The following is a 19547-nucleotide window of genomic DNA, read 5'->3' as shown; positions in this document are numbered from 1 at the left end:
AGTAACAAATATTATGTTATATAAATAATAATATGTTATATAACTAGTAACAAATATTATGCAGAACTTACCTCAAAAATTTCGATTTGTATATGCTGCATGTTTTACAAACTTCATAACCCTGAAATGAATTAAAACCTTCATTAGGAAAAAAATAAGATTGGCAGTTTTTTTACAATATATAACTTTAGCTTTTAAAACCTTCCTATATAATAAATAGCAGACACCATCCATAAACAAAAGACATGAATTCCAATGATTTACATTTACTGTTTGGATTTAAAGTGCCGTTATAACTTGAATTGCCCATACAATATTATATACAGTGAAACTTCTCTAAACCGGCCAGCTGTCGGACCGAAAAAAAACGGCCGGTTTAGAGGGGTGGCCGGTAAACTAAGAATTTAGCATTTAAAGATATTTCAGCTCAATTTGTATTAGATATTTCATTGACATACCACAAACCATATAATATGGTGTTGAAGGACTATTATTTCACTATTGGAAATAAAACAAAATAATTTACTAACCCTGAACTAATTACAAAGGATGGAGAACCCTGAACTAATTACAAAGGATGGAGAACCCTGAACTAATTACAAAGGATGGAGAACCCTGAACTAATTACAAAGGATGGAGAACCCTGAACTAATTACAAAGGATGGAGAACCCTGAAGTAATTACAAGAACCCTGAACTAATTACAAAGAATGGAGAACCCTGAACTAATTACAAAGGACACTGCAGTTGTGGAGAAGGATATGTTATATAAATATAGTTAAGTTCAACAACATTGATTTAATGTATGTAAAATGCATGCTTCCTTTTACAAGCATCAAGAAAAACTTCTATTTTAAGGAAAGTACTGCATTGTTCTCCTTGATTAAATGCACCAACATCAGATTTCAGCCATTAGTTACATTTACTTCAACTTCATTCTTTGTGCAAAAACAGATATCTTGATATACAATACATGAGGGCATACTGATTAAATGCAATTAGGAATTCAGTCTAAAGAACACCAAATCAGCTTGACTAAGTGTCATCAAGTTGTACATGAAATGTTTCACACATCATTGTCTCTATCTACATATATGACAACATGTTGAATATCATGTTTAATTCTTGGTTTGCACAGGATAACACATGCAGTCTATGCGAAAGACATCTGACCGTCGGACCTGACCGATTTGCAGTGCCTCAGATCCAATGCGTCATTTTTTACACCGGACCGGAATGTCCGATATCTCAGTGTCTGGTTTTGAGCTTTACTATTTTGATGCGGAATCATATGCTTATCGCTTAAAAATAAAAAGACTTTAAAGCTGTATGACCCGATGTTCATGTATTATTTTTGTACATAATTACTTTAAAGCAGATTAATTACTTTATAAAGTTATTAACTTTCCCTTAATTACATGTTTGAAAACATCTGCATGTAAAAGAAAACAGTGAGAATATTATTTAGAAAGTAAATATAGTGTCAGTGGTACATATAGAAATAATCCCATAGATTATACAGTGTTAGACGACTATAAATAGACACGCGCGCTTCAGGGGAATCCCAACATGATGTATTACCTCATACGCAACTGCTTAGTTTTAAGGCTGAAAGAGCGTAAAACAACGAATTCTTAAAGTGGTATTTATTTTTATTTCTATTAAACTTATGGCATGGTACTGTACACAGCTTTACACAGAAAAGACCACTGATGATCTGAAAGTTTGAACTGGTCACGTGACTGTCACTTGAAATGGCACAGAGTGACACAGTTATTTGTAAACATCGATTTAAAATCAAATAAATTTGGTTAAAACAGGTGAAATAAAGTATGACATATCATACAGTCTCATAACTACATACATGCGATGATTTAATAGCGTTTTTACGAGATGGAAAAAAAATATTGTAATTCGGACCATACAGCTTTAATAAAATAATATTGCAATATTTGTAAACAGTATTTGTTTTTAGCGATATTTGGTTCAAACATTAAATATTTATGCCACTCCGATTCCAATTATCATGGTTTTGTTTTGAGCAACACATTACATCAGTAATTAATTTCAACTTTGATAGTTAATCAGTATAAATTAATAATCTTTAATTTTCTTGTTATCTTTCCTTATAATAGTTTGATTTTTTTTATATCATTTCTTTATTTTTTTTAAACCCCCTTTTTGTTTGTTATTTATTCATTTATGTTTTGTTTAACATTTGGATTTTAAAAATAAAATAAAACCATGATCTTGGAATTTTATATACAATGTGCTAGTATTTTTTGTACAAACATATATGTACATGTAGTTAGATTTGATCGGGATCATGGTCAATAGGTAAACTGTAACCTTAAACGATTTATGAAATATTTCTTAAAATAATTAAATCAACCTCATTGTATTCCAGATATATATTTATTAGATTAAACTAAAGTAACAACATCTACAAAAAGCGATTTAATTGCATTGAATCATGAAATTTTACTAACATACTCTAGCGTACTCTGTATTGTAGGACCGCTTGATATTTACACATAAAATGCAAAATTATTAAACCTTGTATAATAAATATTGATATTCAGCTGTGACACAAATCTTGAGATTTTTATAAGCAACTTGAAAATTTATATATTGAAACGCCATAAAAGATTTATATTTCATATATTTGTTTTCTGTTTGTGGATAGCATCGCCTTCCATTAAAAAGAACAGATTTTGAATATATTTATTTCCTAAACTGCTAAATATGCTTGAGCATAGCTACAGATGCAGGGTTCGAAATTACCTCATGTCCGTAAGTCCGAGACTAGTAAAAAAACCTGTCAGACTAGTAAACTCTCTATAGCACTAGTCCATATGGACTAGTTAAAATCCGGAAATCAATCTTTGAGTTGGTTAAGATTTAGCAAGATTTGTCTGAGCCTCTTAGATGTTTGAACTTATGGTCGATTACCTGCATGGTTAAGTGTTTGCATGACTATGACATCCTGATCTTTCAAACACATGGAGTGCGTTCGAGACCGCCGTTCTTCGAACAAGCACAAAATCTTGCCGATTCCGAACACGCATCACGAGAACATTTTCGAGGTGCAAGAACTGCAAGTAGTGTGATCCAAGAACAAGCACGTTTGTGCGCACATGTTCTCGTCATTCGCGACTCTAACATAGGAGTTCGTAACACTATATAGCTCATGGCTTGGTCAATCGAGTGAATTTTATTGACTTGAAAAAATTTTGACTCCTGCGACTCTAAGAACTGAGCACGAAAACAACGGTCCTCGAACGTCGATATCGAACGCACTTATGGACGTTAATAAAACGATTAACTCGGAGGTTACTGTATGCTTCTGAAGATCTTGAATGCAAAATTAAGTATGGTGGTCTTTTTCTTCTGTAGGTGTCAGACACTGAATTGCTTGCAACTGTGATGAGTTTGGTTTCATTAAATACTATTGAATAAAATGAAGATCATTTAATATGATATACTGGACGGACTAGTGAAATGCTTTGCGGACTAGTGAACATCAATAGTGACTAGTTCATACGGACTAGTGCTTGAAAAAGTTAATTTCGAACCCTGCAGATGTACCATAAAAACTGAGTCATTGGAGTAGAAATTCTTGGGTCAAATACGTTGTTAACACGGGTCATTGTTACCTCGATCGATATGCAGGGTCTCAAAAGCCATACTACTCGTTTTGTCTTCCAAATTCCATCTCTTGTTTTTTCATTCCACGCTCTTTCCCACGTTTTCCGGATGCTGCAAATTACCCGAAAAGTACAGTATAACTTGAAAACAACAGCAATAAAATTTGCTTCACAAACAGATAAAATGCCTTAAATTATGCAAAAATCGTTAGAAATCATATATTTTTTACACAAAGATTGTATGAAAATTTCCAGAGTTTAGCCAACTGAGTTTTGATAGAATAATCCTCAAATCAAGCACGGTTTTTGTTAAATAGCAATGCCATTTCATGAGACATTCCGATATTACACTAGTATTCGGAAGTCATCGGTACTCAAAGCACGTGGATAGTCATAGAACTTTCAAAATGACTAATGTTGGCAAATCTAGCCTTTCTAAGAATGTTTTGCAAATGAAGGTAAAATGTTAAAGATTTGTTATTTTACATTTCGTTGGTACGCAATACCTAATGAAATTGATATAAAAATGAATAAGGAACTCGTCTTGAATTTCCTCTAATGACCACATTTTGCATTTCTTATTTTCTTGTTAGTGTAGGGCGCTAGGCCGTACTAGCAGCGTCTTCCTACTTTGGTTTAAATGTCCTTCCGTGAGGGATAGTCTCATTTAAATGGTTAAAAAATGTTTTAAAACTGGTAAAGGTGTCTATGGGGTGGAATGGTCTGGATCCTTGAACAGGTTGGGAACACTTCCCCTATAGCGAGATATTCTCTCTAAAACGCGATTATCCCAGGCTCTCTAGCGAGAGTAAATATATCCCATACAACCGAGAAAAACACACGTGGAGTACATCTCTTCGTGTTTCACGTGAAAAGAAGAAAAAGTGCTAAAATGTCAGATATTTCTGCAAATATATATCATGTTAATCAAAGCAAAAACACTCACGATGTGTATTGGATTTCACACTGCTTCCCTCTTACGCAGCAACTTTCATATGCAATTTCTTGACTATGTTGTCAATTTCACAGAAAAAAATTGCATCATGTTGAGTGTGTGTCGCACTTACTCAGCGTTGCACAGGATTTGCCATTATTTTCAATAAAGACGCCAAAACACCTATTTATGGTAATGTTTATTTCTCGCTAAAGAGTGATAATCACATTTTAGCGAGAATATCTCGCTATAGGGGAAGTTTTCCCGACCTGTTGAAGGTCTCCAGGAAGCCTGCTTCTTTGATGTGTGGTCTAGAAGGGAGTTCCACCACTGGATGGTAGATAGAAAGTAAAGGATTCCTTATATGCGGATGCTTTGTAATAAGGAACCTTGAACCGTTGTTGATGGCCTATGGTACATGTAGCAGCCCCGAGATGTTGGAGACAGGATGACTGGTTGATGGCTATCAGAAAAAGGCAGATATGATACATAAAGGTGAACTTGGCACTTTGTCTACAAAGCTGCAAGCTCACCCATCCAAACTTGTCAAGCATAGTAGTCATGTAGTTGCCAATGACAAAACGTGCTGCTCTACCTTGGACGCTCTCCAGTTTCTGTATGGCAGGGGTCAAAATTAACAGGAAATGCTCACTAAATGCAAGCTAAAGATTGAAATTGCAAGTTGAAAGTGCAGGCAGTTGCAATATTTTGCGAGTAAAAAATTGATCTTTTTCCAGAATTTTTTCACTTCATCACAGCTCGACTCTGAAATTCAGGATAACATTGTCTTGTACACTGAAATGCTTTATTAAACAATCTTTAACTATGACAGAATGGTTGTAGTAGTAGTAAACCATCATAGACGGGATGTATGTACCAGTAATGGTTTGGTGTAGTGTTTATTTGTGTCTGTTCATCAGCACACTGTGAGGATAAAAAGAGTACTGATAAGGCTAATGCAACTTTTAAATACGCAAATGATATAAATTTTCTATGAAGTAATTACAAGTGTCAACTCCTAATAAGTAAAAATGCTTCTTTGGAGATCTGTTGAACAACATGTTTAAAAATAATTCTAAGGCAGGGGATTCGATCTAAGGTTAGTCAGGATAGTGGTGACAGGCATTTTTATTTTAGGTCTTATTAGAGGGAAATCTTTTTTCAGTATGACTTCTTGGAACTACTATTTTATTAAGACAGAGTACCAAACGAGCACTATCAAAGCCTTTTTTTAACCAAAGAACAGTTTATTTGGATGTTAAATCTTAATTACTACTGTATTTTTGAATATGTTTGAGGCATATTTTGCAGTGAGTCAGTGACAGTGTTACTCTTGTTTGACTTGTAACAACATTATAGAACTTCAAATTAAATTTAGTTCCTACAGATGTTAGTGATATATTATTTCAGTTTATGCAAAGAAGTGCTCTGCAGATCGTTAAAGAAAAATGTGAAGAAGAGAAACAGAGAGTGATAGATGATGAACACTGGGTTCTAGATTTGCCTGAAACAAAACAAAAGGAGTAAGTTTTTTATCCTATTAGAAAACTAGTTCAAAACCAGTTTGTGCAGAGGATCATTATTTTTGGTCAGTTTTCTCTTGCTTGCAATGACAATTAATATACCTGCAAGGTATATAGATACATGTTTCAGTTTTCTGCATTGGTCAAGTAAAATAAAAAGCCACCATATTTTAAACAATCACATACTCCGAAGATGTCAATGGAGCACCTACTTTCTATTTATACATGACATGATATTATCAATGCACTGTTAGAGATAGCATTGTGTGCTCAAAACTGTCCAATCAACCTCTTCCCTTTAGACTTCTTCATCCTTAATCTTAAAATTTATCACTTTGTGCACGAAAACTGTTCACTTACAAGATGCATATCTAGATAAATTTATGAACTTAATCAGAATAATTTCTTTTATGATTTCAGAAGTAAATATATTATTGAAACAAGCATTGCTCGTGTTGAAGAATTGCAGTATGGGAGATTTTCTTATAACGGCTGTAACCCAGAGGTTGAGGTTTGTACATCATGCTGTAGTACAGGTTTGTTTGTACATCATGCTGTAGTACATGTTTGCACTATGTAGTCTGTGAACTCTGTCAAAAGCTTATTTTTTGTCCCCAGCAAGTACTATTGATTTTAATTCTGTCTGTTTATCTGTAACACTTTGGTTCTCGAATTCTGCTTTAGCTTTAGAAATGAAACTTCACATTAAGAGACTGTGACCTGAGGATGAACTGTATTGTTTTCTAGATCAAAGGGTCGAAGGTCACTCAGTCACAATGATGCAAGAAATAGTTTCCAGATAACAAAGCAAATATTTTTAGAGATTTAGTAATGAAGGACCCCTGTTGGTTTTTAGGTCAAAAGTTCACGGCGGTCACATGTGGTAAGATTTAACAATAAAATGTGAAATGAAAGTGTCAATTACAAAAAGACTAGTATGTGGTCAAAAGGTGAAGGTCCCCAGCATAGGGAAACATGGTCTGTGATTGATTGTGTTGTTTAACGTTCCTATCAAGCCCAGCATAGGGAAACATGGTCTGTGATTGATTGTGTTGTTTAACGTTCCTATCAAGAATCTTTCACTCACATGGAGACATCACCATTGCCGGTAAAGAACTGCAAAATTTAGGCCTATGCTCGGCACTTACAGCCTTTGAGCAGGGAGGGATTTTTATCGTGCCATACCGGACATGGGGCCTCAGTTTTTGCGGTCTCATTCGAAGGACCGCTCTATTTAGTCAACAAGCAAGCTTTACTGGGGACCTATTCTAACCCGGCTCCCCATGGGAATAGGGTAACATGGTTTGTGGATGATCCAGTAAACAATCATCATAATTATAATACCTATGTAAATATATAAATACATGCACACCAATGATCATTATGAATACAGAAAGGTTAGAGTACAGAGATGGAATCAGTGGTGAGTATACATATGATGCTGTGTACTTAAGATCTGTTTGTGTCTCTGTTTTCAGAGGTTGATGAAAATGTACAGTACAGAAAAAGAACTGGAGGAGTCTGAAGCCAGAGAGGAGCAGAACTCAGTCAATGACCAGGAAATGGCTCAGAGGTACAATATTAGTTTTGTTAGAGAAAGACAGTACAAAACTCGGTCAATGACTCAGAGGTACAGCATCAGTCTTGTTAGAGAAGGACTGTACAAAACTCAGTCAATGTCTCAGAGGTACAATATTAGTCTTGTTAGAGAAAGACTGTACTACATTACTTCATCCAAAACTGAACTTTGGTTTAGGAAGAAAAGTTTTGTGACATGTTTTTCACCTTTTGTTACTTTCACCCAAACACATTGAGAAACATTTCTGTACTGTTTTGAATTCTCCTGAAACAATTTATTGCTACTCAAAAATAATCATTAATGAATAAAGTCAAATTCACCCAGTTTTAAATTTGCATATTCAGGTTGAAGATGAAATAATCAAAATTTTAACATGACTAGTATTTCACTTTTTGACAAACTTGCGTGCTTTATCATTGTTCATTTATTTTCCAAGGTATAAGTCTCTATCTGAGACAATTGCGAAAAAGTTCACCAAAAAGAGGAAACGAGCAGAGGTCGATGAGTCGTTAAATAAAGAAATTCCTAGCATTAGCGTTGAAGAGGAAACATCAAAGGGTAAAAAAAAGAAGGCCTCCAAAAAGAAATTCCTGAAGCCAAAAGATGAATGAACATTGGAGCTAATTATAACAATGGCTACAAATCCATGCTCAAAATAGATACCAGGAGCAGATACAAGGGGCCCATGTACAGTGTATTTCAAATTAGTGATTTAGATGAAATTAGGATCACTATTAGTGGTTTAGATGAAATTAGGATCACTATTTTCAACAAGGACTGTGACTGCTCCAACACAAAGGTAAAGATTGGTGGTGTGTGATCATTTCTTAATGCATACACAATTCCAAAAGCATCATGCATTGTATGCTATCCACAAATGATGTGATACAATTTTAACACCAAGTCTAGATGAAATTTTTCTTGTGAGATTTTAAATAAATGAACTTTGTTGTTTTAATCACCCTTCTCTAAACAAGGATGATCCGCTCAATGTTTTATCTTACAAAGTGAGACAAAGAGTGAAATGCTACCCTTGACTAGTGAAGATTTTTATATTTCCAAAAATTATTTTACATAGCTTTTATGTAAATGAAATATACCATATATGATATGTAGGGGCATGTACATTTATTTATTTTAAAAAGAATGGAATGTGTACGTGAATTTATGTATAAAATTATTCTGACATGTATGAAATTGTAACTTGTACTATATTCTATATATATTCATGATGTGTATATATCTTGTAATATATGTCTAAATATTGTTAAGTTTTAATTAAAAAAATTTTAAAATGCTTCCCACAGCTTATGGTTTGTCGTTGAGATATTTGAATACTCCAGTAACTCCACATTTGTAGAATGCTTAGACTTTTGTTTCATTTTTATCAGCAACTGAAACAGATACCTCCTCAATACAGTGGACATTTTGTGTTTAATGTGTTAACAGGTAGTAAAATTCAAGTCCAAGGTTTCAAAGATGTCTTTGTAACAAGATGAAGGAAAATAGATGAAGCTAAAATCACAGAATACCAATAATTATTTTTCTAATGAAGCTCACAGAATGGATAAGATTCTTCATTATCGATGGCTTTTCTTTTTTCAAGAGGATTCAAATTCACACTACTCGTCATCTTTTCTGCATGTTTTTAAGTCCTTCCTACAAAAAGTTCATATGGTCTGTGATGATCCTACCCTTGGAACTGACTAAAGATATACTTGTATAATGTGAACACTGCCAAGGAGAACATATTGTATATGGTCACATTTGATTTATAGGAAATGCATGCATGTGACATAGAGTAAAATATCACAGCAACTCCTCTTCCCACCTGTCCTTGTTTGAAGTTAGAGACTGACAACTGGAATGTTCTCTGAATGTTGTCCACATTGTTAAATCTGATTACCTTGACATTTTGATCCAGAAATCAGTTGGCATTCCCTATCCCAATGTGCCATCAGCAGGAGTCCAGGGACGCGTTTTACAAAAGAACTTACGACAAAACTTTACATACTGGAATTTTCAGGTTTATTGTAAGGTCATTCACTCCAAATGCAAAATATTGTTTTTAAATGTTGAAAATTAAGCTTCAGAAAAGTTTTACTTCATTCACTTAAAGTAATAACTGTAATACAATTTAAGAATTGCGGTGACTTTGCCATAAGTTGTTTTGTAAAACGGGCCCCAGATATGGAAGAAGTACTTATTTTATAGTGTCCACATTGGTTATATAATGTACTCCTCACAAAGTTTGTCCTATAAGAATTTTTTCGTTTTGAGATTTTCTTGAATTCAATCAATTTTATCTGAAATTTTCACGACATTTGATGCCGTGAACATTTCGGGGCAAGATCAAAAGATCAATGTCTAATAAAAATCTAAATTCAGATAGTTAGGGGGAGGGGGGATAAAAACTCCCATAAATTTCTGTCATCCGACATCGATTACACTTTAGTGGAAAAAGAAAACAGACAAGCGACCGTTAAAAACCACATAATATTACATGTACATTAGTTTTAATGCATATATGTACACTTTCATTAGTTAATAAACAGTATAAAAGGTATACAGAGTGTTATTTATATTAATCATATGTTTTACTTGTTAATCGATTAGTTTCAACATTCATCATATTTAGTTTTAAAGGGGGGGTGGGGGGGGTGAGAGGGTCTTGGTGAAAACCATGTGAATTTAGTTTTTTGTCAGACATCAAAACTTTTGATCTCGCCCCTCAAATAACTTTGTAAATTAACAACACAATCAACCAACACAATAACATATATATATATATATATATATATATATGAAATTAATTATTGGTGTGGGAGAGGGAGAGAGAGCAGTTGAAAAACTGGCGCCCCCAGTTAAATGAATAGTCTATAGCCTGGCACTTATTGGCTTCCATAGGACATGTATGCCATGTAAACATTATTATTTTTAAGCTAATTTGTTAAATTTTGAGACAATTATCCCAATTTTAAGATACATTTTTATCCCCCTTAATTGGAGGTTTAGGGGGCATATCATGGTTTTTGGTCTATCAGCAAAAACCTTATAAACCTTGGCCACAACTTTTGAATGCTTAGTGCTAGGACTTTCATATTTCACATTTGCAAGACAATAACAATTTAATCACCAAAATTACACTGAATATTCATGTGCCGGCTTTGGGGTTAAAAAGTGTTCGAAATAATTAATTCTGGTGTTATTACTGAAATATATAATATAGAGCAATTTTCATTGAAGTCAATTTTTTGTGACAAAATGACAGCTAATCATGCCCATAACGTTTGAATGCTTATAGTGCTAAGGGTTTCATGTGTATTCCTTGTGACAAGAGCTTTATTCTGGTACCAGAATTACTTTGATACCATGTGGGGGCATCAGTGTTTAACAAACGAATTTCGTTTTTTATGGTTTTCTGTACATTTTAGCAGCTTGTACTATTGTGTTAAATGCAACAGACTGTCAACATGCTTGTATTTGACAGAGTAGTTGCTGATGACATGATGTGTCCCGACTCCAGCCCAAGGTCAAATGGGGGCCCCAACTCCAGCCCAAGGTCAAATGGGAAAAATATCTTATTCATGTATGTACATATGTATTAAATGGAGCTGAAAATATCGATAAGTCATTTTGATGCAGTTGTTACTCAATGGGTAAATCACATTACAGAATGTGTGCGTACTCTGTAGTGGTGCATGACTTATCTTAGAAATTCATACAATGTTTGAAAATAATAAACTTTCTTTTGATTATGAAGCTGTTGTATGTGCCATGTGAGGTGGTACAAGTTCCATTATAGTAGAATCTTATCAATGGCCATGACCTTAATCCAGGATATAGTCAGTCTTCCCCATCTCACCTGTCTAACTTTAGCAAGTACACGACATTATACAACATTACAACTACTTACTGACATTACTTTTCAACCAAAAAAAAAAAATCAGTGGCCATCTACCTGCCTGATTTGTAGCTAGTAAGAATTCCTCTGGAATTCTGTTGTTTTAATTGGGTCTACAACATTGCTACATGTACATTTGATTAGACTACAGCTTTTATAGCGACTTTGACCTGACCCAGTAAAGATCCCCCCCCCCGACATCACTTCAGTTGCAATCTCTGTAGTAGGTATCAGAGTGAATGTTAAAAGGTGCTCTTTGTATAATGACTTGTACATTTAATACTCTAGTACCGATATTCTTGAGGCACATGAGTAAGAGATGGATACCATGGATGGACAATTGGAATCCGGCCTCGGTTACTTTTCTCCAGGTTTACAGATAACTTAATATTATCAATACTTTTTTGACAATTTTATGTTTTACTGTATAATGGATACAGCAACAAGAAAACACACGTCCCATCAATGACTAGATAGATATAAAAATACAAAGTTCTCGGAAACAAAACATAGATAATGAAGATTATTTCTTCAATTTAAAACACTAATTCATACCACTGATAAAAACATGCATTGCAAAGCCTTGATATGCATCACAGAGATTAATCCTCATCATTTGCAAGGTAAAATGCCATCATGGTTAATATGGTTTAAATTAGATAATGATACTGTCCTTCAATAAATGAGATTCTCCACAAACTACTGTAAAATGATTCGGGATCTAAAAAATATTTTTACAGTGTAAATCATTATTGATAAACATTATGAAAACAAAATTTCAAAATATGAATAAATTTGTGTTTCAGTAATTTTGACACCAATGCTCCCGCTGACATTCATATTTCAAATATTTGAAGTCCTAGGATGTGAAAATAAACATGGGGTTCAGATGGAACAAAAAATACAATATCATATATTGGTGCTTTAAATTACCGTAATTGTTTTCTTGAATCAGTATAATTATACTATCGAGAATTATACCACTTTTTAAGGACACGAGAAAGCAAGACGGACCTTGCAATGAATTATTGAAATATAAATTTCTTAATTACATGTACTAATGCACACTAATATACATTCATTGTAAAAATTACATTTTTTTAATTAATGATATATACCATGTAAATCTTGCATCTAGAAAGAACATCATTAAAAAAAAAAACATCTAGAAAACAGTTATTAATTAGAAATGTTCAAAGTCTAAGGGCAATAACTCTATAGTGAAATTAGGTCATTCAACATGAAACTCGCACTCAATGTATAGAGATATACCATTGAAATATTGGCTCATTATCTGCAATCACAGCAAAAAGTTCAGAAAACTAAGTATGGTGGAATGATGGGCAGAAAGGGGTAACACTATATTCCCTGACCATTTCATGGTAAAATTTTGCACACATCTCGCATGTAGATCTAGTAACAGATTATTTCCTAATTTTTACCACTTGAATGATACAATTGAGTAAAAAATATAATGCATTAGACAAGAATGAATTAGGCTAATTAACATCAATTAATATTGCATTCCTGTCATTTCAAATTAGGTATTTCTAATTTTGGATATGAGAACATTAAATTTTATTTTCTACTGTTATTTTTTATCAATGTTAGAACAAGTCAGGCAGAATCAAGATGATAATTATCAAAACAGAGCTAGACACAAACATAACAGCTTCACCTACATCGATGACAGGAAAGAGAATTACGATTATTTTCATGAACATCATTGTGCATTTTAAGCACAAGTAACAAATAACAGTATCACAGTTTATGATTGTATCTGAACAACTAATACAACATTACAAGGAATACAAAACACATGCAGGTAAAAATATCACGATGTTCTACATTTCATGTAAAATACAACTGTACAGGGTGAGGAAATCTACAATGTAGTGGGATTGCAGTAGTTTTCATTAAAATGCATACAAACTGTTACATTCAAAACACACCATGCCCATTTCATTCAGCACTGATCACCGAGGTCAATCTCCTGCACTCTCTACATACTGCATATATTTTACTTTCATTTTCTTCTAAACGATTCCTTGCATACATTGCATGCATTATCATGGTGTCCTAACTACAGTGTAACTCTTTAATATATACACCTTGTTATAGTGAAAAAATCACAGTAGCCCAGTCAAATTTCTTCCAGGTAAGGCAAAATACTGGAATTCAATTTTGATATAAAGAATTGTAATTTTGTGGCCGGAAGTCTTTGATAACTATATCCATGTTCTCCTATATTACAGATATGCACACAGAGGGTGTTTAGAGTAGGCTCAGATCATACAACAGTAAATATACAATAACATTTTATGATGTCTCCAGACACTTCAGTGCCTTTATCATTTGTTTATACAATACATGTACATAGCGATCGATGTCAACATAAATAAATTTCTTATATTGGTACTCAGGAGTAAGAAGTTTGTGTCTGAATATTTATCCTCAGGACAATCAAAATTTTGTTTTCATTCAGTGAAATTCCTGGAACGAATTTTGGCAAGATAAGCACGACAGAGTTATATACTTTTTCTGCTCTCTTTGCCAATAGAAGACGCTGTATGCCACAATACGACAGCTATATTACGGAGACTGAGGAAACTGCAGTCTTAGTATCCTTGGGAATATTTCTTGACCTGCTCATGATGTTTCAAGGAAATGTGGATATTGGCTCAGGGAGTTTTCAAGAGTGGGTGGTTGCGGATAACGGCATACGTTGATTTTTCAACCCTGATTGTCATCAGCTGCCTCGATGGCAGTTGGTAGGATGAAGTACGTCTTCATTGGTTCCTTTCCTTTGACTTTGGTTAGACCTTTGTATTCGTTTTGAAACCCTGCTTCTATGAGTATCACTGCTGTTTTCTCTGGGACCTGAAAAACAAACAAATGTCCATATCTAATTTATCACAGTTATTGTCAACCTTGAGGAAACAAAGAAAATTCCTATTATCATATCTAATATTCACTTTAAATAATCATAGCACATCAGGAAAATTGTTTCCACTATGATTTATGACATTCTAAAATCAATATCCATGGTAATTTTTCCTCTGAAATAATTATTCATTTGACATTTACTACACATTTTCTACACTTTACATTCGTTCTATTTTCAGTCATTAACTCTATTTGATGCTAAACACCACCAGAATTATGATACATACAATGTACTACACTCTGTCAGACTTATTTTTCAATTGATATACAATACATGTATTATATATTTAACTAGAGATTGTTTTTATGAAAAACACATGTCTCCCCAACTCCCCAAATTGGAAGTGCTCCAAATGAAACATCCTCCCCTTAATGTACTGCATGGTATGGAGAAAGCATGAGGAGAAACATAGACATTATGAACTCTGATAAGCCACACAGGAGAAATGTTCACAAACTATTTTACACCCTCCAACCCTCAGATCCACTATAACTTTAAGGATAACAAGCATTCTGAGAGTATTGCATAGCAATACATAGTCCCCTACCGGAGGCAAAAATTATTGGACCGCAACAATATTCGAAGTTCATTATGATACCAAGGTTATGGTAAAAGGGAAGATTGGGAAACCAAGATAGGAATGGTTGGAAATCAACTACTATTCAGGTACAAAGACTAGACCTGGAAAACTTCAAAATCGATCTGTAACTTGTTATGGCAAAGCAATGTACCAAATATCAAATGAATATCTGCAGGCACATTAAAAAAAGTCCAGAAAACTGATAATTCATGTTATTGTTTTAAGTCCAAGGGTCATAACTTAGTGAAAAATCAACGGACTGAGAGGAAATTTTAACTTGATCTTTAACTTGTTAAGGCAAAGCAATGTACCAAAATATCAAATGAATATCTGCAAGCATGTCAAAAAAAAGTCTGGAAAACTAACAATTCATGATATTTTTCTAAGTCCAAGGGCCATAACTTAGTGAAAAGTCAACGGAACGAGTCGAAATTCGAACTTGATCTGTAATTTGTTATGGAAAAAGCAATGTACCAAATATCAAATGAATATCTGCAAGCACATTAAAAAAAAGTTTGGAAAACTGTTTGCAGGATTGACAGACAAACAGACAGACGGACAGAGCGCAAACCTAAAGTCCCCTTTGACTTCGTCGGTAGGGGAGTAACAACCGAATCCTCCTGTCCCTACAATATGCACATCTGCAAATGGCATTGGAGTATTGTACAAAATTCCAAGTCTATTGGATAAGCCATATAGGAGGAGAAGCATTCACAAGCTATTTTAACATCCTCTATCCCTCTTAGATCCACTATAACTTTTAAGAAAATAATTGTATCATCTCGTCCCACCAATATGCACATCTACAAATGGCAATGAGTCATTGTACGAAGTTTCAAATCTATCAGATAAGCCATATAGGAGGAGAAGTGTACAAGCTATTTTACATTTTCCATCCCTATTAGATCCACTATAACGTTTGAGGAAAATAATTGGATCCTCCTGTTCCACCAATATGCACATCTACAAATGGCAATGAAGCATTGTACAAAGTTTCAAGTCTATCCAATAAGCAATATAGGAGAAGTGTTCCCAAGATTTTGTGACAGATGGACAGATCCAAAAACAATGTCTCCCCCGAAGGAGGGGAGACATAATTTAAAACACTAAATATGGCCAAACTTACCATTGTCAATATACAGCAAAACATGCTTATATTGAACACGCTTTTAATGAAGTCACACTTATTGCAAAGTGATATCTAATCCCTATGAGAGAAAAATAATGAAAATGGTATTGGATATTATGAAGTTTTTATTATAACAGACTGTTTTTCGCTGCCCCAGGAGATTCCCTATAACTGTGTTTTACTGTACTACACATGAACAGACGTACCTATCTTAATATACTACACATGACCAGTGTTACCTTTATTGTTATAGCCAGATATACTTCTATTTACATATTTACTACACATGGCCAAACTTACCTTTATTGATTCATTACAAATGACAAGTTCAGACATACCTTCACTGAAATAACCTTTACTGACGTTTATTGATGTACTGCACATGGCTGTCCATACTTTTATCTATATACAACATATGACCAGACTTATCTGTAATGGATAGTTAACAAGAAGGGAGAAAATGCAACAGACCAGACAGAGATTTGAACCTGGGTTCCCTGAATCTCTAGTCAGGTGCTCTACCGACTGAACTAACTGGCCACTGGTGATCGGACCGAGCTGACCACTACAGATATACTACACAGGGTCAAGCATACCTGGATTTTACTGGCTTCCCCACTGCTGTCCATCCGACTGGCCACATTGACTGTGTCCCCCCAAATATCATACTGAGGTTTTCGGGCTCCGATCACCCCAGCAATCACTGGACCATGATTGATACCTGTGAGAAAAATAAGATCTTGTACTGATGTATAACTTTGGAGTCATTTTGTAAACAAGAACATAAAAGATAAAGGAGTTTTACAGACTCATTGGGTATTGGCTCATCAATTTTAAATCATTTGAGGGGATTATGAAATAATGTACAGTCAAACTTGTCTTAACTTGTACTGGAATAAACGGCCACCTATGTAACGTGGCCAGCAGCCACTCAAATCCTCACACAACACTGAATTACACTGTAATAGGCGGCCATTTTGTCCAATGATGCGGTTTTATCACATGATATTTTACATGAGTTACTCAGCTGTGACGATAGCGGATTGTTTTGAAAACACATATTTGCTTGGGTAATTAAATACTGGTCAGTTTACCTGAAGCTATTAAACAGATTTGTGTTCAAATTAAATAAGTTGTAATATATGTTATCTTTGTTTGTCATTTTTAACACATTGTCGAAATGGTTTCGCCGAATGTAAAACTCAAATTGACTGATCTGGATAAAAAAGATATATCTTCTCGCTAGATTGCAGCAGAATTAAATGTTGGTAAGAATTAGATAAACAACTTTTGGAAAAGAAAAGCTGAATATCTGGAGGATTTTGAAAATAATGTGGATCCAGAAAGAAAACAGCGACGACACATTATGAGAAATGAATGTACATATGTATGATCAGTATTTTTATGAAATTCACCTTATTTTACTCTGTGAAGTGTAATAAAGTTTATAACTTGTTCATATATTGATTAATTGGCTGTTTACAGGGCAAACTGGAACAAGAGGCCACCTGTCCTAAGTGGCCACTTTCATAACTTCCCTAAGGTGGCCTCCTAACAAGTTTGACTGTACATGATATCCAGGAAAGGAAGGAGAGTTATTTCCCTTTTTATCACTTTTATATATATATATATACACACACACATCTTTAGGAAGAGAGAAAGAGGGAGAGGGGTGCTGTTGTATTCACTTCTATATACATTAAATGTGTGATAAATTCACTTGTAAGTTGTGTTAAGTGAAGACAATTTTTAACCATTTGGCCTGCGTTGTGTGGACAGTAGTGCACTATGAGAACAAAAAAATCTGTCCTAGCAATTATGTCCCCATTGATAAATGTGACCCACAATGTGAAAAATTTAGATAGAAGATATTAGATTAGTCAGGGACAAGCGGTGTGGGTACATGTCTCTAATGAAATTCTCTTTCAAAAACTTTTATTTCACAAACTGGAAAAGAGTATTAGATAAACTTTTATATTACTCCAACAGGTAAGAGCCTCAATTAACATTCCTAAGCTCTTTACAATGTAGATTCCTAAACATATGGAAGGAATTTATTATTGCACAATATAGCCAGAAGCACTGTTCCTGATTAAAATTACTCGCTTTAATTTCTATATTGCTGAAACACATGTAAAAGCTCTCCATCAAAGTCCAACACAAATTTATGTTCTCGCGACTTGACACCCATTTCATAATATTAAATACTCACGTGAACTCAGGAATCTACAGTATACTTTAGTGTAAAAATCAAAATCAAAATTTCAAACAAAAAAATAAGATGAACAATAGAATATAATAAAAATAGAAATAAAACAATAGATGATAACATAGGTAGAAAAAAGTCACTGCAGTACCTCTAACTGGCTGGATTAACTTTTATAGGTATCCCAACAACTATACCAAAAACATTTGTTTGCCTTTACAATAACTTGTGTATATTCTCTCACAGACACTGTAAGGACCATTGTGAGGTACATTTGTTTGCCTTTACAATAACGTGTATATTCTCTCCCAGACATTGTGAGGACCATTGTGAGGTTTACAATAACTTGTGTATATTCTCTCAAAGACACTGTAAGGACCATTGTGAGGTACATTTGTTTGCCTTTACAATAACATGTGTATATTCTCTCCCAGACATTGTGAGGACCATTGTGAGGTTTACAATAACATGTGTATATTCTCTCACAGACACTGTGAGGACCATTGTGAGGTACATTTGTTTGCCTTTACAATAACATGTATATATTCTCTCCCAGACATTGTGAGGACCATTGTGAGGTTTACAATAACATGTGTATATTCTCTCACAGACATTGAGGACCATTGTGAGGTTTACAATAACATGTGTATATTCTCTTCCAGACATTGTGAGGACCTCCTTACTGAACACGTTTCATCAGCTAGAGAGAGATACGATACTCACCAACTCTGAGTTTAAACTGATTGAATGAGTTGAGATTTATCTCCTCTAATTTGACCATCATCTTGAGAGCGAACTCAGTCAACATGATGACATTTTTCTGACATTCTCCCTGGTGTCCTTCATTCTCCCGCCCCGGCTCCAGACAGGCCGCTGCCATGTACGTACTCCCAATTGTCTTAATCTTCTCTATATTTGAAAACTCTGATCTTGAAAGGAGCTAGAATCAGGATTTATAGACACATGAGAAATTTCAATCATAAAGCAATGGTTTTTGGCACCTGATGCTGGTACACTAATACAGTATATTTCATAAGTATAAAAACAATAGTATCATAGGGCAATTTATCCATATATTACCCATGTTTCATATTTCCCA

General features: G+C 34.3%; 3 protein-coding genes across 4 annotated transcripts in view; 1 reads left to right on the top strand and 2 right to left on the bottom strand.

The window, feature by feature from the left end:
- The window catches only part of LOC125648160 (putative ATP-dependent RNA helicase TDRD12), a 68814-nt gene extending 65046 nt beyond the window's left edge, over nucleotides 1-3768 (bottom strand). For both annotated transcript variants that reach the window (XM_056155985.1, XM_056155990.1), the window contains exons 1-2: nucleotides 3656-3768; nucleotides 72-121 (exon numbers count right to left, since the gene is read on the bottom strand). In XM_056155985.1, the coding sequence (XP_056011960.1) occupies nucleotides 72-101 (30 nt within the window). In that variant the 5' untranslated portion in view covers nucleotides 102-121; nucleotides 3656-3768. The remainder of the gene's footprint in view (nucleotides 1-71; nucleotides 122-3655) is intronic.
- Nucleotides 3769-3993: 225 nt separating this feature from the next.
- Nucleotides 3994-8981, top strand: LOC125648174 (M-phase phosphoprotein 6-like). Its single transcript, XM_048875128.2, has 5 exons — nucleotides 3994-4104; nucleotides 5991-6103; nucleotides 6524-6614; nucleotides 7582-7676; nucleotides 8119-8981. Exons 1-5 carry the CDS (start codon nucleotides 4054-4056, stop codon nucleotides 8291-8293), a joined length of 525 nt encoding a protein of 174 aa, XP_048731085.1. The 5' UTR covers nucleotides 3994-4053; the 3' UTR covers nucleotides 8294-8981.
- Nucleotides 8982-11983: 3002 nt separating this feature from the next.
- LOC125648179 (adenylate cyclase type 2-like) overlaps nucleotides 11984-19547 on the bottom strand; it is an 85084-nt gene continuing 77520 nt past the window's right edge. The window contains 3 exon segments of the mRNA XM_056155996.1: nucleotides 11984-14466; nucleotides 16839-16963; nucleotides 19172-19388. Of these exon segments, the coding sequence (XP_056011971.1) occupies nucleotides 14320-14466; nucleotides 16839-16963; nucleotides 19172-19388 (489 nt within the window). The 3' untranslated portion in view covers nucleotides 11984-14319.

The sequence above is a fragment of the Ostrea edulis genome, chromosome 1 (genome assembly GCF_947568905.1).
Source record: "Ostrea edulis chromosome 1, xbOstEdul1.1, whole genome shotgun sequence".
Classification (NCBI taxonomy): Eukaryota; Metazoa; Mollusca; class Bivalvia; order Ostreida; family Ostreidae; genus Ostrea; species Ostrea edulis.
This window is presented reverse-complemented; position numbering and strand designations above follow the sequence as displayed.